Source organism: Eublepharis macularius, chromosome 1 (genome assembly GCF_028583425.1).
Source record: "Eublepharis macularius isolate TG4126 chromosome 1, MPM_Emac_v1.0, whole genome shotgun sequence".
NCBI lineage: Eukaryota > Metazoa > Chordata > Lepidosauria > Squamata > Eublepharidae > Eublepharis > Eublepharis macularius.
The window spans coordinates 29,821,988-29,845,426 of record NC_072790.1 but is presented as its reverse complement, the minus strand read 5'-3'; the positions used below and the strand labels follow the sequence as shown (position 1 = coordinate 29,845,426).

At 44.2% G+C, this 23,439-nt stretch overlaps 1 protein-coding gene across 1 annotated transcript in view; it reads right to left on the bottom strand.

The window, feature by feature from the left end:
• Nucleotides 1–10,979: 10,979 nt before the first annotated feature.
• MYO16 (myosin XVI) overlaps nucleotides 10,980–23,439 on the bottom strand; it is a 143,245-nt gene continuing 130,785 nt past the window's right edge. The window contains exon 36 of the mRNA XM_054970913.1: nucleotides 10,980–11,213. Within this exon, the coding sequence (XP_054826888.1) occupies nucleotides 10,980–11,213 (234 nt within the window). The remainder of the gene's footprint in view (nucleotides 11,214–23,439) is intronic.

The window sequence follows — 23,439 nt, the reverse complement described above, 5'->3', positions numbered from 1 at the left end:
ACATGCAGGGGACAATGGCAGTCGGAAAGTCTGCTGAAGAGCCCGTTTTCGTTGCTTGGGTCCCGGACTGGGGCCAGGGATTGTTTGTTTGTTTATTAAAGATATATCCCGACTTTCCACGTGGTTCAAGGGAGCTTGCAATAATAGTTTAAAAAAAATCTAAATTATAACCAAGATAAAATAACAGACCCCAAGCTCGGATATTCGGGGACGTTCAGTGTGCTTTCTGGGAAGGAGAGATTTTGCTCCTGCTTAGAGTCATCAGTTCTGGCTTGGGAAATTTCTGGAGATTTGGGGCAGAGCTTGCGGGGGGGGGAGTTTGGGGATGGGAGGGGATTCAGCAAGGATGTGATGCCCTACAGTCCACACTCCAAAGCCACTTATTTTCTCCAGGGGAACTGATCTTTGTAGTCTGGAGATCAGATTTATTCCGGGAGAACGCTAGCCCCACCTGGAGGTCGACAACCCTAATGCTCTAACAACACCTTTCCCCATATGTTGAATTGCAAAGTTCTGGATCAGAGACTCTTTATTATATCCTGCATGTTGCTCTACCACCATCTAAGCATATATAAGCAAGACAGGTTCATGTGGGTGGGAGCTAATCAAAGTTTAATGTCATCTCTGCTGGTGTCTGCACCGCTATTTCTTTTGAGAGAAACACAAGCCACCTTTTCACTCATACACATTTCTGATTATAATAACTGCATGGGAGGGGAATATCAGGGGAATACCAGCAGGATAGAAAGGGGTCCCGAAACTGAAAATTTCTTCCAGGGGCTGTCAGATATCTGCTGGGACCATCGTTTTTCCGCTTATTGCCCTTGCTTGGAGGCATTCCAATTGCTGAGACCCAAGGATAGAGGCAGCCTCTCAAAGGTTTTTGTTACCATGCTGAAAACATACAAGAAATTATTGTTACTAGTAGGCTACTGATTTGCTGGCTAATGTCCAGCTCTGCTAGGGGATTCTCCTAGACTGCGTCACTTCATCAGTCCAGGTTGGATGTGTTAAAGATCTTTATTAAGAGGGAAATCACCTTTAGAGCACAGTACAACTTAATTGCTAGGAATACCAGGGGAAGGCCCAGCGGGCTAGTTATACCCTCCTTTCTCCTCTCCCTTTTTCAAGCAGAAGCCCGTTAGTCTTGGCGCGCAGTTTCTGGCGGGAAAGCTGGAAGAAAAAGAGAGGCAGGCACCGAGATCATTCGGCTGGTTCCCAAGCACCTTGAGATAAGACAGCTGAGTACAGAACAGCAACAGCAGAGAAAATAGTAAGAGAACAGCAGACCTACAATCTATCTAGGGCTGCCAGCTCCAAGTTGGGAAATTCCTGGAGATCTGGGGGGTGAAACCTGGAGAAACCTGGAAAAAGTGGGGTTTGGGGAGGGAAAGAACCTTGGCATGGCATAATTCCATAGATCCCATCCCCAAAAGTAGCCATTTTCTCCGGGTGAACTGATCTCTGTGGCCTGGAGACCAGTTGTAATTCCGGGAGATCTCCAGACACTACCTGGAGGCTGGCAACCCTAAATCTATCCCTGGCAATCCCCCACAGTAAAAGAAATCACTGAGTATGGCGGGCAGGTCACAGGCCGGCCTGACAGTTAATATGAAATTAATATTAGGTTCCCAATTTATTGACACATGAAAAAATGTTTATTTTTATTCTGCTTAACGTTTGAGGGGGAGGGAAGGTGGCATGGTATAGCCCAGTTTCATCAGCTTAGCAGATGGGGAACCATCAAGGAAGACCCTGCGGAGGAAGGCACTGGCAAACCACCTCAGCTTTTCGCTTGCCTTGAATGCCCCTTGCTGGGGTCGCCATAAGTTGGTTGCAGCTTGATGGCAGGTACATATGTACATAACTTCTAAGGACCAACAGCAGGGCTTTTTTTCAGCAGGAACACAGTGGAATGGAGTTCCGGAACCTCTTGAAAATGGTCACATGGCTGGTGGCCCCGCCCCTGATCTCCAGACAGAGGGGAGTTTAGATTGCCCTCCGCGCCGCTGGAGTGGTGTGGAGGGCAATCTAAACTCCCCTCTGTCTGGACATCAGGGGGCGGGGCCACCAGCCATGTGACCATTTTCTCCAAGGGCAACCCACTGAGTTCCACCACCTCTTTTCCCAGAAAAAAAGCCCTGACCAACAGGATACATATCGCTAAACAGAGTTACACCCTTCTAAATCCATTGACTTCACTCGATTTAGAAGAGGGTAACTTGGCTTAGGCTGGCACCATTCAAGTATTACTTTTAAAGTAATCCTTTTCCTGTCGAGGGACAGGAGTTGTGAACAGAGTACTCCCTCAGTGCAGATTAAGGTCTTAAGGGCACGAATGAATTCTAGTTGTTGGTGGGATATGGTCCTATTGCAAACTGCAGAATTTAGTTTGTCCTCAAACCCAGTCTGAATTGTAAAAAAAAAGAGAGTAACTTCCTTGCTGTAAACAAATGTTTTAAAAAAGACAACGGGCCAAGCTACAAGTGACGAATGACACTTGAACAGCAAGTGGATTGAGTGGAGGGCAAGTGAACAGGGAGAAATGCACTTGCTGTTCAAGTGTCATTCGTCACGTGTAGCTTGGCCCAACATCTCCTAAAAATTCTGGGACTAGAGAGTTCTTGGTCAATCTTTCCAGGAGTTAGGGTAAAGGATTGCTGTGTCTCTTTGTGTATCTGAGTCCACATTTCCCTTGCCTCTTCCCAATATCTTTTCAAGGTCTTTTCAGCTGAAGCTGTCTTTACGATCTGTCATCAATGATTTCCAGGGCTCATTTGGAGGGGGAACACGCCGGAACGGTGTTCTGGTAGAGCTGAAAAGTGGTCATGTGGGTTTTGGTCCCGCCCACGTGATTCCTTTCCCTCCCCTCTGCCTCCCCTCCAAAGGAGGGCAAGCTGCTTCAATTCATTCTGCTGCTTTATTTTCATTCGTGACTAGTGAGCGAGTGCGTCAGTGCAAGCAGGGCTAAGCTGCTTTGAGTTCATTCTGCTTTGTTTTCAGGAAATACCTGGAGATTTTTGGGGAAAGGGGCCTGGGGGTGGGTGTTGCCTTCTGACACACGTCCAGGGATGTCAGGGGGTGTGGCAAATGCTAATGAGCTATGATAATGCGTTATGCTAATGAGCTCCTGCAGTTCTTTTTCTATGAAATGACCCGATTTCACTATTTAGTTACCAGGAAAGTGTATCAGGCATGACTGCCAATGTACAACCCCCACTCCCCAAACAACCAGTTACCATTTTTCTCATTATAGTTGGTTCCACAGTAGATGGATGATTAACTAATAAAATGTTTGTTTGATTTGCATAATTATTTATAATCTAGTGTATGGCCCTGCTTGACCTGCTGAAATTTGCATTTATACAAACTGTAGAGTCTGCTGTTGGCACTGCATGTTAACAGAGAATACACTCATTATATTGTTATTCTGCTCAAGTCCTTCCTTGGTGTCTAGCTGTTTACCTGATCCCTGGGTTAAAGAATCCTTTGACATTATCCTGGAATGGACATTGTTCGTACACTAATTTCTTTTTTACAGAAAATTCAGATGATGTTGGCATTAACCTATTGCATTCCAGCACACTGTTGTTTCCCTTTTTTTCAGCTCCGATGATTTTTTTAAAACTTAAAATGCAGCCGCAACCTGTTCAGTATGTTCTAACAAAATTCCGTTGAGGCTACTATAAAATTTGTTGTAGCCTGTTTCTCAGCTTATTTATTACTTACTGCTTATTGTTGGTAATCACAGCTTGATCGGATTGATCCTTAATCGGTTCTTGCTTAGGGAGGGAGGCTTTCATTGCTTTTTTTCCTTTTGCAGCCGATGCGATTGCTCGTTGACTTTCATTCATTTTTCACAATCGTATTTTTGTCACAGCACAATTTTGATAATGAACAATATTAATAAGCAGTCATTTTAAGACAAAATAATAATTCTCTGCCACCAAAGAACTGATTAAGAATCACTAAAAATGTAAAGAGGAAGTAATTAAGCTAAGAAACCGCAGGTACTGTGAAGCCTACAACGTAAAAGGACAGTTGTAGGAAGAAGTGGGATCTTTGCTTGATGAGATTTTGAAATTTTGCCTCCTAGTGGAGATAGGCTTCATTAGATTTTTATGGGGCATAGAGTGCTACATTAAGTGCCTTTTGGAATCTCCAGTTTAACCCTACTTGTAATGGTCTGTAGAAAAGCAGCTCCGAAATGTCCTAATGTTGAAGCCACTTAAACATGTTTCCATGCAAATCTCATGAGGGGTTCCAGCAGATTTTTAGAAGTCTTCCTTGGCAGGAATCTTGATGGTGCAAGGTATCAGTTGTCCGGGGTCTGAGGCACAGCCCCCGGCCTCAACAAGAGGAAGCAGGGGGAGGCAGCCAGAAGACAGGAGTCCTGCCACCTCAGCCAGCAGCCAGGGCCAGAACCTGCCTACACCAAAGGGAGAGGGCAGAGGCAGGAAGAATTGGGACCCAGCAGCAGCCCAAGCAGGGCCCTTACCTGCAAAGGGGGAGAAGCAGCCACAGCAACTCAGAGCCATGCCCCAGCATCCACCCCAGCTTGAAGATGGCAACCTGACTCAGGAGGTGCTCAGAAGCCAGCCCCTCCCGGTAGAGCTGCTGAGGGCACTCTGTGGGAAGAGCTGGGCAGCCAGCCAAGGGGCCGCAGCTGGGCCCACCTTCCCTAATCAGCTCAGCCAGAGAAGCCCAGTAGCCAGCCAACAGGGTGCAGCTGTGGCTGATCCCGGCAGCCCAGCCAGCTACCCCTGCTGCAGCAGCTTGAGACAGCCCATGGCCACGCCAGGGCTAGAAGACAGCAGCCTGGCTCAGGAGTTGCTAGAAGCCAAGCCTCTACAGGGGGGGCTGCCACAGGCATTCTGCGGGAGGAGATGGGTAGCCCCGCCCAGCATTGCCAAGCAGGCAGCACAGAAGCTGGCTAAAGCAGCTCCTCGTGAGCAAGGCCAGGCAAGCTCAGTAGCTCAGAGGCTGGCTGGGGCAGCCCCTCGTGAGCAAGGCCAAGGAGCCCTCAGCTGGGGATGGCTCACACTCAACCCCACCCTGCCAGCTAGGCAAAGGAGCCCAGAAGGGATTAGTGGTTGGAGGGAAACACCTGGGGGAACGCACAGCTGGGCCCGGTCAGGAGAGGGAACAAGCCTGGAAGGAGGGCGGGGTGGAGATAGGAAGCCCTATAAAGGGTGGCTGGGAAGAGCTCTGGGGTGGTGGGTGTGAGTGAGGAGTGATGATGTGGAATGAGAGCAGTAGGATGCAAGGGTGGAGGCTTGGAGGAGAGTTCTGGAAGGAGGAAATGGAGGACACAGAGGGTAAGCAGGCCAGGTTGAGCAGGCCAGCGAGTGGACTGAGAGGGAGTCTGGGTGAGGTATACCGCCCCTCCTTCCACAGAGCAGGGTCCTGCAGAGTCCCTGGCCCCCCTGTGACGTCAGGAGCAGACCGCCCAGTGCCACGCCCAGCGGCAGCCGCGGCAAGCCCTGACATCAGTATCTCCAATCACCAAAAGTTTTAGGTGCTCATGAAGGAAGTTGAAAGCGCATCTGAACAACTTAGCCGAAAATCCCACTCAATTTGTGCCCCCACCTCTAGTGTTATATACAGGGCTTTTTTTCAGCTGGAATGTGGTGGAACGGCATTCTGGAACCTCTTGAAAATGGTCACATGGCCAGTGGCTCCGCCCCCTGATCTCCAGACAGAGGGGAGTTTAGATTGCCCTCTGTGCCGCCAGAGTGGCACGGAGGGCAATCTAAACTCCCCTCTGTCTGGAGATCAGGGGGCGGGGCCACTGGCCATGTGACGATTTTCTCCTAAGGCAACCCACTGAGTTCCACCATCTCTTTTCCCAGAAAAAAAGCCCTGGTTATATATCACATACAGACTGAATTCTGCAATACCAAATGCAGGGAAATAGGAATGCCTTTTAAGCAAGGAAACAGTATACATATTCTTTTCAGTGAAACTGGTGCAGATAATCTGAAAACTCCTGAGTAGCCCTTTTGCTGAACGGAATATGCTCGCAAGAAATCCTGGAGCCAGGCAGATGTGTATTTTGATCTCCCTTCAAAAATATTTCCAAGGAGAGAGACATTCTGTTGAGGAAAAATGTTCTATTTTAAAATGGAAATTGCACGTCTAATCCCTTTGGAAATGTCTCGATATTAATACAATATCCTCGGAGGATGTGGAGATCTCTTAAAAGCATCACATCTTTTCTGGAGAATGAACCCCAGAATGATTCAGCAAACATTTGGGAAGCCTGGAGTGGAAATAAACAGCACGAAGCATCAATGATTAAAAGGCACACAGATTCTCGAATGCCACATATAAACCAACAAAGGGATTTTATTCATTTCCTCTGAAAAATCAAACCCCTGAGTACATAAAGAACAACCCCAAAAAAGAAGAGAACCTGCGGTTCCTCATACAGTTGCACAGTTTGCTAGGGATCTTTTAATATATTTAAGCTGACATAGTCCTGATTTTTTTTTTAAAAAAATGTACATCTATATATAATACAAAGCGATGGAATGTAATACTCAATGAATGACGTGGGAAAGCTAACAAATAGGCACAGAATTTTACCTACAAGCATTTGTGAAAATTTACAGGCATATGCAGAAACAAGCACGTAAAAATCCCCGGTTCTTCCAGCGTTACTGAGCCTTACTGATCATCCGCATTAGGAACACCGAGAGAATGTTCAAAGAAGAATCAAGTACTAAGGCCCTGCTCCAGCTAAAGATAGTTATGATTTGGTCTCATTAAACCAAGTTAGGTATGGTGACATTGTTCCTTTTGATAGGACTTTGTCATGACCGATGAACATAAAATAGGATCTGTTGTATCCAGACCAGAACACAAGTCGCTTGTACCAAACAGGGATAGGATAGGGTGCTGGCTAGGTATAAAAGAGGTCCCCAAAGACTTCCCGTTCCCAAAGATGGTCCATTGCACTGCCTGTGCATGCAGATGGGGAACTGTGGTGTGTTCTCTGAGTCTAGGCAGAGCACACAGAGCAGGGCAGGATTGTACCCGATCACTTCAATGCTATACAATGCACTATTCCCTTATTCCGCATGCAGTGCAATAAAGCTATTGATTAACAGAGGCACAGAAAGGAGGATGTCAAAGAAGGAAAGATTAGAATCCCCTTGCTGGACAGAAAAGCTGTTCTTTCTGTCGAGTCTTTGTATTTTCAATTCGCTTGTGCTGATTTGAACCAATGAAGCGAACTCTCCAATGCTGAAAATAGTAAAGAGTCCAGTAGCACCTTTAAGACTAACCAACTTATTTGTAGCACAAGCTTTTGAGAACCACAGCTCTCTTCGTTAGTTCTAACGAAGAGAGCTGTGGTTCTCAAAAGCTTATGCTACAAATAAGTTGTAGTTTTAAAAGGTGCTACTGGACTCTACTATTTTGCAACTACAGACTAACACGGCTAACTCCTCTGAATGCTGAAAATGACATTCTTACCAGCAGTAGCTGTCAGATTGTTTCTACAAGTTTCATGCATGAAACAATGAAGCAATAAGGCACCTTAAGGACAGGGTGTTATCCGGTGGTAATCAGTGTCCAGAGATTTGCTTTATTGCAGTACAAAATACTATTGATTCTAAATAGTTTGTTAGACATTAAGAGCACCAGAATGTTTGTGGAGTTAATCTACCCCTTGGAAATGCTGAGCCAACTAGGCGTTATTAATTGCATACCAGAATGCCAATGGCATGTTCCCCCCATGCTCCGAACGCATTTGTCTAGCAGTTGTACACTGAAGTGCAATGAAGTGATGTCATCTTAATTGAATTGGCAAGAGAGAGCTCTTGTAATTTGCAAGTCATCTTTTGGATCTCAAAAAAATTCTAGAAAACAAAGATATCAAAAATATAATATTGCTCAGATAGTTCATCCGATGTCAACTTGAGACCGGTGACAATGATTGTCACAGTGGAACCTGACCCACACGGGCACCTCTGTGTGCAGTTAGCTGCCAAGGTATTACAGTACCCACCCAATCTGAGATTCTGAGCACGCTCAGGAAACCTGTTGAATGCCCTGAATCACATGGGTGATGTGAGCCATAGGGAAAGATGCCCATGGCGGCCACGTAGCCAGTGGCAATCATAGTGCCAGGCTAGAGCGTGAAGAATGTCTCAAGAGCTACAGGGAGCTGATGAGGATACACATTCCACTTCATAGCCTGATTAAGTCTAAACGGTTTCTTTCTTCAAAATATTTCTATCCTGCCTTATTTCCTTAGACTCACGCGGATGGTGAGTGCAAGGATCATTCAACTGCTTTAGCTGTGGGGTCGTGGACTACAGCTTGGGCTCCTGAAGCTAAAACGGCATCTTGATGATTGGGGAATTACCCGCCTCCCAGCTCACACAAACACACACACACACACACAGAACTGACCTTACAGGAGAAAATGGGTTTATGCCAGTGAGCGTAGGCTTATAGCATGCCATGCAAAGGTACAATGGATGGCCTTGCCCTCTTCTTAGCAGTGCTGTATCTTTTTTGGGGGGGGAGTAACCCCTGCTACAGCAGTGCCGCTAAGCATCTGTTGTACCCATTGGGGCTCAGCTACTCCAGCTGGTAGCTGCTGGCAGTGGTGTAGGTTGGGGGAGGGGGGGAGGGGTTTCTCGCCCCAGGTGCGTAATTTTTAGGGAGTGCTGCGCCAAGGAGAACTTGCGCCAAGGAGAACTTGCACTCTATCTGTAGGATGCCGCCCGTGGTGCCCTGGCCGTCTGCTGCGCCGATGAGGCAACTGGCTCGCTGGGCGCTAAGCTGGCTCTCCTGCAGCTGAGGAGCGCGCCAAGCTGGTGGCAGTGCTGCAGGCAGCTGCCGTGGAGGGCTGCCTGGTAAGGGGCGGGGAGGCGAGCCTGAATCACGGAAGCACTCCCAGGGGGGGTGGCCACACCCTGCACAATCCCAGGAGCGTGTATGCTTTGGGAATGGTACTTCCTCTCAAATTCTACTGGCAAACTGAGATTGTCATGTCTCAGGAATCAAAAGCCTACGACATGATTCTGAGAGGCCACATTCACCTGTTATGACAAACTCTCGCATGTGAGGCAAACCCTGATTACTATCCCAGAGGTATGTAACAAACCACGGAGTGTTTGTACACACTGATTCGCCCACTGCTTGCTTTCTATCCCAGCTCTGCGCAGAAGGCCAGATGCTGGCCCAAACTGTCTCGACTTGCAAAGCCTCATGACATCAGCAGTCAATTTACTGTCGGTCCGTTGTAATGAATGGGAGAGCCGGAGGGGCCTTCCTCTGTTTCTGCCTCCGTTTTCTATTCTTCCCTTAATCTAAGGCTTCCTTTATCAGTTTTCTTCTCTCCCCCCCCCCCCACTTTCAGCCTTGGTGCTTGCACCTGTGGGACGGCAGACCCGGTTCAGGTTCTTGTAGAGGAAAACTGCTACTGACAGTTCCGTGTTTGGGAAAGTAGTATAGGATGGACTTCCACCCCTGCTTTGCTGATTGAACGACCCGCATGACAGTTGCAAAGTCCCTGCTGGGACTGGTTTTAAGTATAAAAAAATGAGGGGAAACTCCCCCCAAAGGTGCTCCACAAACTTTTGTCTGGATAGCAGTGCAGGTTTTGAATTGCCATCCCTCCCCTCCAAACAATGTGAATTGTTTGCCTGACGGAGTGGAGTAGAGCTGCCAGCCTCCAGGTAGGGCCTGGAGATCTCCTGGAATCACACCTGATCTTCAGACGACAGAGATTAGTCCCCCTGGAGGAAATAGCTGCTTTGGTGGGTGGGCTCTATGGCATTATACTCTGCTGATGTCCCTCCCCTCCCCAAACCTCACCCCCTCCCCAGTTCCACCCCCAACTCTCCCAGGATTTCCTAACCCAGAGTTGAGTGGAGAGAGAAGCAATATTCAAGCCAAAACCAGATACACGAGTATTTAGGAGCTTCAAGAAAGGGGGAAACAGTGATCACCCTCTGTAGCGCCCCCTGCAGGTAAGTTCAAGTTGACTTGGAACAACATATAATAAATATTGGTCTTCATATAATTAAACTGAGGAAAGGGGGAAAGATTTAGTCTTAGTAATATCATCTGCATTATGGAGAAAGACCAGCACCATTTACATAAAGCTGTAACATACTAGTAATAAACATGTAAATCATTATTATACTTGCAGCTTCAGCCAAACACACACCTATACAAAGAAAGAGATTTCTATACATGCGCTGTAACAAAATTGTTCATTGAGATACGAGAAACGCTGGGTAATATAAAACGTTTACCCAAGGTGCGTACGTCTGATGCTCCTCCCTCTAAGCCTTCCAGAATGCCCATGACCTGGTTAGATTCACTACTCAGGGCAGGCCACAGCAGGTCACTTTTGACAGGCAGTGCCGTTTCTGCTCCAGCTACTAACGAATCCAAAACAGCATGACTGCAATTAAGCCCACAGTTGTGCATAGACGGGGTCCCACTGAAACTAGTGGAACATAAAATGTATGGAACTAGATTGCAGCTCGTCATCATCTCAGTCCCACAGAGATAATCCTCTGGTGGCAAGACTTTTTGGGGTGTGACCCACCCAGACCGTATCTTAATGCATTACAGTGTGTTGCACAGGGGAAAAGCTCCCTCATCTAGGACTGTGTATTTGGCACCCAAGGGTGCTCACACCAGTCACCTCCTTGGAGATGGGGACAGATCCCAGGCATTACCTTCCCTCTTTCCCCACCCTACTAAAAAAAGTGATCAGCACGGTTAAAATGTGTAGATCTCTGGATTGGGTCCCACGAATATAACACACTCATAAACACGTCTGAGAAATCTATATGAAAGACGTTCCTGTGTTTTGATGAACAGATGCTTTGCGGGAACGCTAGTACTTATTGAAATAGGAGAAACCTGCCAATTCTGCACCTTGGAAATGTTTTTGTGGTTTTAAGACAAGGTACTTGGTTGCCTTTGTTTTTTAAAAAAAATCTAGATCACATTGTGGTGTCCCAGATCCCGGAAGACAGCTGGTTGCACGACGTCTCGTCTGCCTTCTGCAAGAGGCTTGGCTTTTTGCAAGGGGAGGGGGGAGGAGTCGCAAGATTTTGCTTCGTATGGTGCAGGATGGCCTGCCAGTCCTCTCGTTCTTCGCAAAGCTTCCGGCGCCAGTCTAGCAGTTCCCGTAGAGCAGCACTCTCGTTCTCTGACAGTCTGAGCTGATGGATAACCTGCAGCGGGAAAATAGCCACGGATGAGCACGCTTTACCTGCAATAGAAGTGATGGTGAGGTGGCCCAGAAAGAGACAGGCTGTCCAGGTTACACTCACCTGTTCCCAAACAGCAGAAAGTAAGTGCCGTCACCACTCCCCAACCCCCACTTCACCCCTGAGTATGTAGTGAACATGCTTGGTCCCCAAAATATCTATTATTGGGTATATGTGGTCTATAAGGCAGGGCAATAAGAAGTGGTAGAAGGCATGGGATGCCAGCATGGTTTTCTTTCAAAGTTCAGAAGAAGAACAGAGTCCTGACCTGGATGGCCCAGATTAGCCTAATCTCAACAACAACAACAACAACAACAACAACAACAACAACAACAACAACAACAACAACAACAACAACATTCAATTTATATACTGCCCTTCAGGACAATTTAACACCCACTCAGAGTGGTTTATAAAGTATGTTATCATTATCCCCACAACAATAATCACCCTGTGAGGTGGGTGAGGCTCAGAGAGCTCTGAGAGAGCTGTGACTGACCCAAGGTCACTCAGCTGGCTTCAAGTGGAGGAGTGGGGAATCAAACCCGGTTCTCCAGATTAGAGTCCTGCACTCTTAAACACTACACCAAACTGGCTCTCATCAGATCTTGGCTGCTAAGCAGGGTTGGCCCTGGTTAGTATTTGGCTGGACCACCAAGCAAGTCCATGGGTGCTACACCAGAGGTAGGCAATGGCAAGCCACTTCTTTTTTTTTTAATAAAAATTTTTATTGGATTAGACACATATAAAATTTATTACAATCACATTCCCTTAAATTTTCCAATTCTAACCCCCTCCCTTTCCCCCCCCTTTTGTTGACTTCCAACAGTTTTCCAACCCCTTGTCTATTCTCCCTCTACTCATTTCAAACTTATTGTACTTATTATAATATACTTTCAAACTCTTCTAAGCTTTTCTATAGTAACATAGTGCTATCTCTAATTTCCTTCCCAAATGGGTAAAAGTATGACAATCTTAACTTATCTTTTTCAATAATAGTAATAATAATCATTTTGGTATTCTGTACTCTATCTTACTCTTTCTAAGTACTTCAAAATGGGACAAACAATTTGTCCCTCTTTATGCATAACTTCACATACTTCTATAAACATTGCATACATTTATTATAAATTAATCAACTTGACTTGTACTCTATGTGTTACTCTTTACTTTCTTTTACATGTCTTGTCCTTTTTGATTAACTAATTTCTCCATTGTAAAACTACACAACAAACAATTCATGTACACATTCAACAAAGGTCTATCAATTAGACCTATATTATGTATGCTAATGTATATTAATTCTCCATTGTACAGTTATCTGCTTACTTAAAAAAAATTAATTAAATTCTATCCTTATAATCCTTATAATAGTAACACTATTGATACCCAACTATTCATACTAATCAAATAAAATAATTGCTTAGAATTTTTTCCACTTTACTCTCTCCCCCGGTATAGTCACTCCCCTCTCCTTTTGTTCTATTTCAGTAATTATCAAACTGCCACAGTCCTCCCACCTCCCATTTTTTCACCAGATATCGTTTCAGCCTCTCCCAGTCCGTGTTAAACTGTCCCGGGTCAAGGTCTCTCAATTTTCTTGTCATTTTATCCATCTCCGCCATGTACAGCAATTTGTAAATCCAGTCCTCAATAGTTGGCACTTCTTGTACTTTCCATTTCTGCGCATATAAGAGTCTAGCTGCCGCTGTCATGTAAAATAGCAATGTCCTGTGTTGTGCTGGAATATCTTCCATTCCCAAGTTCAGTAGCAGGAGTTCTGGGTTCTTATTAACTTGAAATTGTAAAATCTCACTCATTACTCTTATTATTGCCCCCCAGTACTGCCTAGCTACCTCACAAGTCCACCACATGTGATACAGAGATCCCTCATGCTTTTTACATTTCCAGCATTTATTAGATGTATTCGAGTTCCCTAGCGCAATTTTCTTTGGTGTCAAATACCAACGATAAATCATTTTGTAGAGATTCTCTTTAATACTGGTACATGTCGTAATCTTCAATGTATTTTTCCACAGATATTCCCACGCCTCCATTGTTATTTCTTTATTAAAATTTATAGCCCACTTCACCATTTGCACTTTAACTACTTCATCTTCCGTATACCATTTTAACAGTACTTTGTATATCTTAGAGATTTCCTTTTTTTCTTCTTGTAGAATTGCTTTCTCTAAATCTGAGTTCTCCATTCTTATCCCTCCCTTCGCACAGTCCGAATAGTAAAGATCTCTAACTTGTCTATATTGAAACCAGTCATAATTTGGAGACAACTCTTGTTGCGTCCTTATTCTTATTTTAGCAAGTTCTATTCGCGTTATCTCCTTGTACGTTAAGCACTGTTGTTCATTATCAACCGTTCTCGGATCTATTACTTCATATGGAACCACCCAGGAAGGGATTCCTTCTTGCAGGTAGTCTTTGTGCTTCTTCCAAGTTAAGAAGAGGCTTCTCCGAATATAATGGTGCAAAAACATAGAATCTGCTTTTACTTTGTCATACCATAAGTATGCATGCCATCCAAATAATTTTTTATATCCCTCTAAGGCCAGCAGTTTGCGATTTTTCAGCTTCATCCAATCTTTCAACCATACCAAACAAATTGCATCGTGATAAAGTCTCAAATTGGGCAATTGCACCTCTTTCCTTTGTATCCTGTAATACTTTCATTTTCACTCGAGGCTTCCTGCCTGCCCACACAAACTCCGATATTTTCCTCTGCCATTTGTCAAAGTGCTTAGAGTCCCTAATGATTGGTATTGTCTGTAACAGAAACATCACTCTTGGCAACACATTCATCTTAACTACTGCAATTCTTCCCAACCATGACAAGTTCAGTCTATTCCATTTAATCAAATCCTGCTCTATTTGAGTCCATAATTTCTCATAATTATTCTTGAATAGATCTATATTTTTTGCAGTCAGTTCAACTCCCAGATATTTCACCTTATTTGTTACTTCACAATCTATTAGTTCCATCAATTGCTGCTGTTTAAACTTGGTCATATTTTTACATAATATTTTTGATTTCTTTTTGTTTACATAAAAACCTGCCAAGTCTCCAAATTCTTTAATTTTTTCTATTACCTTAGGCATGTTTTCAATTGGATCTTCCACAATTAACATTATATCATCTGTAAATGCTCTGACCTTGTAGGAAAAGTCTTTTATCTTTATTCCACGGATTGCATTGTCTTCTCGAATCTGTATCATTAAAATGTCCAAAACCAAAATAAACAACAGTGGAGACAATGGGCAACCTTGTCTAGTACCTTTGCCAATAGTCAGTTTTTTAGTCAACTCGTCATTCACCACAATTGCTGCACTCTGGTCTCTGTAAATTTCTTTCACTGCTCTTATGAATCTTTCTCCCATTTGTAGCTGTTCCATAGTGGCAAACATAAAGTCCCAGTTCAAATTGTCAAATGCTTTTTCAGCATCTACAAAGAAGAAACCAACCTCCTTATCACAACGCCTATCATAGTATTCAATAGCATTTATAACTGTCTTTAGGTTGTCTCTGATTTGTCTGTTTGGTAAAAAACCTGTTTGTTCTTCCCCAATAACTTCGGAAAGCCATCCCTTTAGTCTCTCTGCCAAGACCTTCGCAAAGATCTTGTAATCATTGTTAAGTAAGGAAATAGGTCTATAGTTTTTAACATTAGTCAAGTCCTGTCCTTCTTTAGGGATCAATGATATATTAGCTTCACTCCAGGTATCTGGAATTCTTTGATCTCTCAAAACACCATTGATCACTTCTTTTAGAAATGATGCCAGCTCATTGACCATTACCTTGTAAAATTTGGCTGTAAGTCCGTCAGGTCCCGGCGCCTTCCCCAAATTTGTTGACTGTATTGCTTCCCTTATCTCTTCCTCTGTTACTTCACTGTTCAATTTAGCTCTCCAATCGTCCGAAATTACTGGAAGCTTAATTTTCCCCAAATGTGTCGCTATTGAATCTTTATTCACTTCTTTTTTGTCATACAATTTAGCATAAAATTTATAGAAAGCTCTACTTATAGCAGTCTGTTCCAGATGCACTTTATTGTCCTCACATATTTTATTAATTGTCTTTTTCTCCTTTCTCTTCTTCAATTGCCATGCCAGGTATTTCCCAGGTTTATTTGCACCTTCAAACGACTTTTGATTCATTCTTTTAAGATTCCATTCCAATTCTTTATTATTCATTGCCGTCAGCTGCTCTTGAAGGATTTTAATATCTTGATAGATTTTCTTTTTCCCTGGTCTTTTCTTTAATTGTATTTCTTTTGCTTTTATTTTTTCCATGATCTCCTGTCTCTTCTCCTCTCTTTTCTTTCGAGCTCTTCCGTTTAATTCCATTAGTATGCCTCTAATTACTGCTTTATATGTATCCCATACCTTGTTGGTTGGTACTTCTCGGTTCATGTTATACTGTATGAAGAATTTAGTTTCCCTTCTCAACATCTCCATATTTTCTCCTTCTTGTAACAAGTCCTCATTTATTCTCCATCCTTTCCTCTTAATTCGTTTTCCAAACTTCCACATTACTGGGTTATGATCTGAGCCTACCATGGGCATTATTTCTACATTCTTAGTCCAAAGCACTAAGTCCTTTGAGGCCCAGATCATATCGATTCGTGATAGGGTAGAATGCCTTGCGGAGAAAAATGTATAATGTCTACCTGTGGGATTCTGCATTCTCCACACATCTTCCAGAGTTTCCTGTTGCATTAATGCAAAAAAAGTCTTTGGTAATAGTCCTCTTTTCTTTTGTGCAGTTACTGATTTTTTATCTTGTTCTAAATTTGTAACTCCATTGAAGTCTCCTGCAAGGATTATCTGATCATAAGAGAGTTCATCTAAATGCTTCCTTAAATCCTCAAAGAAGCTCTCTTTTGCTCCATTTGGTGCATAAATTCCAATCACCAACACTTTCTTTAAATTCCATGTACATTCCACTGCTATAAATCTGGCTTCCGCATCTCTAATCATTAGCTTTGGCTGTAGCTCCTCTCTTATGTATAATACCACTCCCCTTTTTTTCTTTTTTGAGGCCGCTACAAACTCATTGCCCAACTTGCCCAATTTAAGATATTTTACATCCTGATTTCTAATATGGGTCTCTTGCAAGCACACAATATCACATTTTTGTTTTAATAGCCAGTGGAAAATACTTTTTCTCTTATTAGGTGAATTAAGTCCATTTACATTCCAAGATAGTATTTTACATTCCATATCCATAGCCTTGTTGTTGGTAAGTCTTTTTCATTGTCTCTCATAAACTTTTCCATCTCAAATTCAGATCTGATGCGCTTTTTCACTCCTCCAAATTCGAAGGATATCCCCTCCGGTAATTCCCATCTGTATCTTACTTTCATGTCCTTCAAATTCTGAACTAAAACTTTGTATTTTTTCCGATCAAGCAGCACCGATCTGGGTAACTCTTTCATGATGATAACCGTCTTGCCATCAACTATCAGTGGATCTTGAAACTGCTTACTCACTATCATTTCTCTTGAATTCCTTGTCGTAAATTGCACAATCACATCCCTTGGTAGTTTCCTCTGGGTCGCCAATCTGGAATTTATTCGATACACCACATCAAGGATAGCCACAACCTCCTCCTCCTCCTTTCCCAGGTATTCAGCTAACACCTCTGTAACCTGTTCTTGTGCTGTCTTTCCATCTATTTCCGGCAAACCTCGAAACCTCAGCTGCTTCTCCATGTACTTACTCTCCGCCACTGCCATCCTTCCCCTCATCGCTCTCATATCCGTTCGTTGCGTCTCTGTAAGATTCTCCACCACCTTCTCAACTACATTGACTTTTTGCTGCGCTGCTTGCAAGTCATTTTGTATTGTTTCCATTCCCTTCTTTACTTCTGCCAATTCATTTTTTACTGTCTCTTTAACATCTTTGACTTCCCTCACCAACTCCTGTTTTGTTTCCTTCAATTCCTTTAACATTTCCAGAAATTTTTTATCCAGGTTCTCAATAGCCGTTTGCCACTCTTTTTTCGACATCGTGGGGCTTGATTTACCTCGCTCCCACGAGTCTGCACGTTTCCTTAGCTCCGTGGCGTTTAAATTTATGTCCCTCTAAATTAATTTGACTGTCCCGATTCTTAAAAAAAGCAAAGGATGTTTCAAGAAGTCCAAAATGTCGGGCGTCTTTTCTCTATGGTTTTTCTGTAGTCTTTTTGCAATCCAAGATGTCCTACTTCCTCTCCTGTTGAAGTCAAAGTCCTTCCCTTTTCAAAAATGGCGATTCCCTTCTTCCTGTCTCCAGTAAGGGTCGTCTCTCTCCAGCAGCTCTATCACTGTGACGCACTTCCTGTTTCCCGTCTCTCCACTGCAGCTCTCGCGATGATAGAAATTTTCTCACAGCCTGCTATCACTCTCTGACCACAGGTATGAAAAACAATTGTCCAGTTTCTTTAATAGCTTCATTTAACTTAGTCCTTTTTCTAAACTATTTCTTGCCGAGTCTTCCCCTCATTATATTCCATCTGTTGCAGTTTAAAGTTTCACTTTAAAAGTTCGTTACTTTAAGCAATCCATCCCAATTTGAGAGATAGTGACCTTTACCTTTTCAAGCGTCTTTCTGGGTTGTAATCACTGCTTCGATCTCAATTTCTTTTCCACCTACTTTTCCCCTGTTGAAGCTTGGGCATGTAGGTCTTATGCCAGCCGCACTGGCCCCGGTTCTGCCGCAGAGATTTTAGCCGACCTGTCAAAGGGTGGGACCTCAAGGGACGAGAGAGAATCCTTAGCGCAGAACCCCCCCTCGCCCGAGATCGACGCGCCCTGAGGTCTTTGAGCGTTCTTTGCCTGTTCTCCGCCTGAGAGCAGATGGCCGGGGGCTATTTGTGCCCCTCCGGCCGCTGAAACGGCAGCCCGGTCAGCTCTGCACTTAGAGCTGCGTTAGACCTTCATGGATCCCAAACCGGAAGTCCCAATGGCAAGCCACTTCTGAAGTCTCTTGCCTTGAAAACTCTATGAGGTTTCTATAAGTTGGCTGTGACTTGACAGCACTTTCCACCACTGCCACCACCAAGAAAAAGCATTTGTAACTTTTTAGGAGGAGTGAAGTTACATATGGTGGGGAAAGGGAAAAGGTTAATAAGTACTTCTGGAGGGAGTACAGGCCTATTGGGAAAGAACAGAAAAGGTAGAGCCGTTGAGTTAGCTTACTTGAATTCTGTCACCACTTCTGTGCTCAGTTAGGCCATACAAGTTGGTTCACAAAAAGACAAAAATCACATGTAGAATACATTCAGTGCACAGGGATGTTTTTTAAAAAGCATGTCTATAAACACTGCAGCACGATTATTAAGAAAAACTCCCAAAGAATCAAAAAGAAAAGGAACAGTAAAACCAGTCAACAGGCTGAGATATGCAGCAAAACCAAAAACGTGGAGCTGCCGAATTTTTTTAAAAAGACACACTGTAATGATTTCAAGTAAACGTGTGCATGTATCTTTACACGCTTGGTGTGAGATAGGTGAAGAGTCGGGGTGAAAGAGAGGGAAGAGTGAGGGATATGATTGGTTGATGACTGAGAGTGTGGGCGGAGTGAATGCAGCTTGAGACTGAGGGCCAAGCTACACATGACGAATGACACTTGAATGGCAAGTGTATTTCTCCCTGTTCACTTGCCCTCCACTCAATCCACTTGCCGTTCAAGTGTCATTCGTCATGTGTAGCTTGGCCCTGAGAGTGGAGAGCAAAGTTTGAGTCAAGAGAAAGCAGGCAAGCTGTGTGCTGCCTGAATAAATTTAAGCAGTTCTGGGAGAAACATTGAGTCAGAAGCAAGCTGTGTGCTGCCTGAGCAGTTTCAGCATTTCTGTGAAAAATATTTAGCGAGGAAAAGAAAGGCTAGCTGTGTGCTGCCTGAGGAGTTTTAAGCATTTGTGAGAAATACTGAGTTAGAGAAGAAAGCAGGATAGCTGTGTGCAGCCTGAGTATGTTGAAGTGTTTATGAGAGAAATATAACCTGTGTGGAACCTGAACTGAGGATGTTTGTGAAAGGACACTCAGTCAGGGAAAGAGGCCAGCTGTGCGCTGCCTGAGCAGGTTTAATATTTCTGTGAATAGGAGTCAGGGATAGGGAGGCTAGCTGTGTGCTGCCTGAGGAGTTTTAAGCATTTCTGTGAGAGAAATATAGAGCCTAGAGAAAGAGGCTAACTGTGTGCGAGGCCTTAGAAGAGATCTGTGTGAATGAGTTTATAGGAAGTAACTTTTAAGAACCGTGAACTACTTTTATGAAAGCGATACGCTTCTTGACTAAATAAAAATTTATTTTGTTTTGTTATATCCCAGAGTAGCTGTCATTGCTATATCCCATTCCTATCCTCAGGGCCACATAGAACCACGAAGGAGCCTGACGCTTAGGAACGTTACCAAAGGGAAAATTTAAATAAAATATCTTGGAATAATATATTCCTGGTGGCAGCAAACTACCCAGAGGGTTTAAGGGAAAGATTAAAGGCAAAATCTACCCCAAAGAAAGGAAAGATCATAACACACACAGTTATAGCAATCCTGAAACATCCTTCAAGGCCCACCAGAATATAAATATCTTTCATCCACTCTGAAAAACCTTAAGGGATGGGGCAGTTCTCCCTTCCTGGGGAGCAGAGTTCCATTATTTATTTATTTATTTATTTATTTATTTATTTATTTATTTATTTATTTATTTAATTCGATTTATACCCCGCCCTCCCCACAGATGGGCTCAGGGCGGCTAACAACATTAAAAATACATCAATAATACATCAACATTAAAAAATACATCAATAATAATTTTTAAAAATCTGGGGATGGGACCTCCTGGCGGGGCGGCAGGGTGTCCAACCAATCTTGGTAAGGCAGGTACCCGCAAGAAGGCCTCCTCTATCAATTAAACTTTGATCTTAACTAGGGTGAAAACAAATGGCAACCTGAATGACATCTCTGCCCAGTTTTCACCTCTGCATAAAACTCTTTTTCATAGAATAAAACGCCCCAGATGTGCACCCCAGATGTGCACCCAATGCCAGGGAGGGAGAATGTGCAGCTGCCCCAAATACCCAGCTGTTGGGGAGGGAGGGGAGCAGCGCTTCTCTGTCTCCCACTTCAAATATAAACCCAGTTTAAACTCCTGCACAACAGTTGTTCAGAGAAACAGCCCACCACCAGTCTTCCAGAAAGTTTTAAAAAACTTAAAACATAAAACTGAATACGTGTGTCACAATGGTTTAGGCATGCGGTGGCGGCGGTGGGAGCAACGTTGCTCATCAATCACAAAAAAGTATTTTTTAAGTCATAAAAATAGACAGTCTGTGGCGTTCCACTTGTGAGTCAGGAATTAGTAACAAATATGCTATCGGGGGTGGTTATTGCCTCTTCCACAGGTATAAAACATTGCGCTTTGAGTGCTCAAATGATGTGACATCCCTCTCAAAGAAGCACAACCTTAGAGGATTGTTTTCAACAGCAAGCAAGTGCACATTTATGCACGCTCATTGTGAAGAAACACCATAAGGAAGAGGATAGGAATAAAAAGAACAAGGGTCTGTTTCATTATTCGGGCCTTGTACTTGAAGCAGGGGTCACAGAACTGTAGGCTGCCGAGCAAGTGAACCCAGCGTGGCTGCTCAGAGGGGTCCATCCTACATTTCACACAAAGAGGCCAAGGCTAATTTTAATGTTGGCACAGTTTGCATTCAGCTAACTTTGTGTCCGCATTTTGTAGGCTTTACCAGGTCCCCTTAGCCTCCTCTCAGCTTATTCCTCATGCATGTGCAAAGCACCCCCATGCCAGCACGATGATGTCACTTCCAGGAAGTGATGTCATCATGCCGGCATGGGGGCACATGTGCGCTTCACAGCAGGCCAATCTGGGCCTCAAATGGGCCAAAACAGGTGCCCGCTGCAAAGTGTAGGAGCACCCTCAAGGTGGCACGATGACACCACTCCTAAGAGTGATGTTGTGCCACCCTAGGAGCACGCCTGGGAGGCCCATTCCCGTGTCTTCCTCCCCTGCTGACCATGTACATGGAGGCAGGGGGTGGATGGTGAAACTGTAATTGAAAGATACAGACATTTGAGAAAGGAACCCAAACGAACCCTGTGCAGATAGCAAGCAAAATTAACCAGGAAAGATAATGGGAAAAGTGAGTAGGATAGCCAAGGAGGAGGGGGAAGATGAATAAATGTGAAAAACTGCTCTCACACCATAGATCCCACCAGAGGAAAGGGGCTAGCAATGGTGATACCAGGGGCCAAACCAGATGTGCTAGCATCTGTGGGAATGATCCCTAGATGCCGCTGCTATTTTAAAGGGATTTAAAAATGCAGAGAGAGCCCAGTCCTGACTGCAGTGTGGCAGGCTGAGGCACTGTCCCCCCTCCTCTATGTCTTTTCAAGAACCAAAACAGCCACAACCTTCGCCCCACAGCTGTCTCAGTGCTTGGGGGAAAAGCACGTGGCAGGGGGCACAAGAGCACCTAAACTAGGGTTGCCAACTCTGGCTAGGAAGATTCCTGAAGATTTGGGGAGGTGGAACTAGGAGAGCGTGGGATCTGGCGAGGGCAAGGACCTCAGGACAGTATAGTGCCCTATAGTCCACCTTTTGAAGCTGCCATTTCTACAGATCTCTGTAGTCTGAAGATGGGCTGTAATTTCAGGAGAACTCCAGGCTCTGCCTGGAAGTTGGTAACCCTAACCTCAACCCACCACATTGGGTGCCTAATCAGGATCAGGCCCTCAGGGCATTTTTAAATGGCTTTAAAATGGTGGTGCTGTCCATGTATCGGACCTGTGGATGCTGTCACATCTAGTGTGGCCCCTTAGGCTAACAACTTGAACTCATAATCGCTGGTTGACTAACAACAGAGGTGTGCTGCACTGCACACACACCCCTCTCGCATTAAGCAAAGGATGCTTGAATTGACAATCTGCTGATTAGTTAAAAGGCCTTACTGCACCCCAAACTTCTACAAATTAATGCTAGAAATTTGGAAGAGTCTCCAATGGGGCAGAGATGACTCCATGTTGATAAAGGCAGTGCACACGAAAAAAAATAAGACAAAATAGGAAATGATTCTTTAACATACCCAGTTTTCCTGCAACGGGGAGGAAGGCAAGTTGAAGATTAGGGAGGAAATTCTTGCCCTGTTCCAGAGACTAAAGAAGGGGGCTGAGACCTCCAAGAAGTTCTTAGGAGTTTTAACTATCCGGAGAGCTTCACCGCACAAAGAAATTTGTCCAACGGATTAGGTCCTTCTGTTGACTGAACTGAGCTCTTCAGATAGAATTCAGATAGAATTCTGGATGAGTCTATAAATGTGGTTCAACAATGGAAGGAATATATAGGGGAAAAATCCCTTTAGCTTTGACTTCTTTTCTTCTAATAAAGGCTCGTCAGGAATCTGAATGCACTTTCAGATGTAGGGAGTCACTTAGCGTGGAGTGTAGTTGGGTTGAGCTATATTTTACTTAGAGCATTAAGAACAGAACACGAATCACCGAATGGACGTTAGGAAACCACTCAACGCTCGTTTCATTCAAACTGATTTTCTTATCTCAAAATATTATTCTTTAGAGAAAGAATAAACTCTGTAATATCAGGGAGACGTTGCATGACTGCACGGCCTTTTTACCAAACAAAACTCAACAGAAATAGTTTCTTAGTTCTTCTAGCTGGTAAAAACTAGGAATCCTTTGTCACTACAGTGCGGTGACCACTCATTCGGGGGGGCTGCGGCTGATCGCCTAAATCTGCGAAGTAGGCTAAAGAACTAAACCAAAGGCCATATCGGCGGCACAGTGAGGAACTGAACGTTTCCGTGCTGCCATCTGGCTCTCTGGCAGGCATCGGCGCAGCAAGAGAAGTTTTACAAATACGCCGTTAGACTTGCCAAGCCCATTTCGACAGATGCAATTTGGAAGATCAGATTAATGCGTTAAATGAACTGCCATACTCTGAGCCAAGACAGGAGGAGATAAACAGAGAAACCAGAGGGCTGAAGGGTTAGGGACAGGTTGCAGCAGCTGACTTTTGTAAACAATCACAGCAAAGAGGAGAGTTTTCCTACCAGCGTGGTGCCTTGGACCCATGGGAGCGCCAAGAGCTCAAAAGGAGACGGTCTCAGTCATAAGATCTCCACTAAAGGCAACATGAGGGCTTGGCTCTGTTCACACCATTT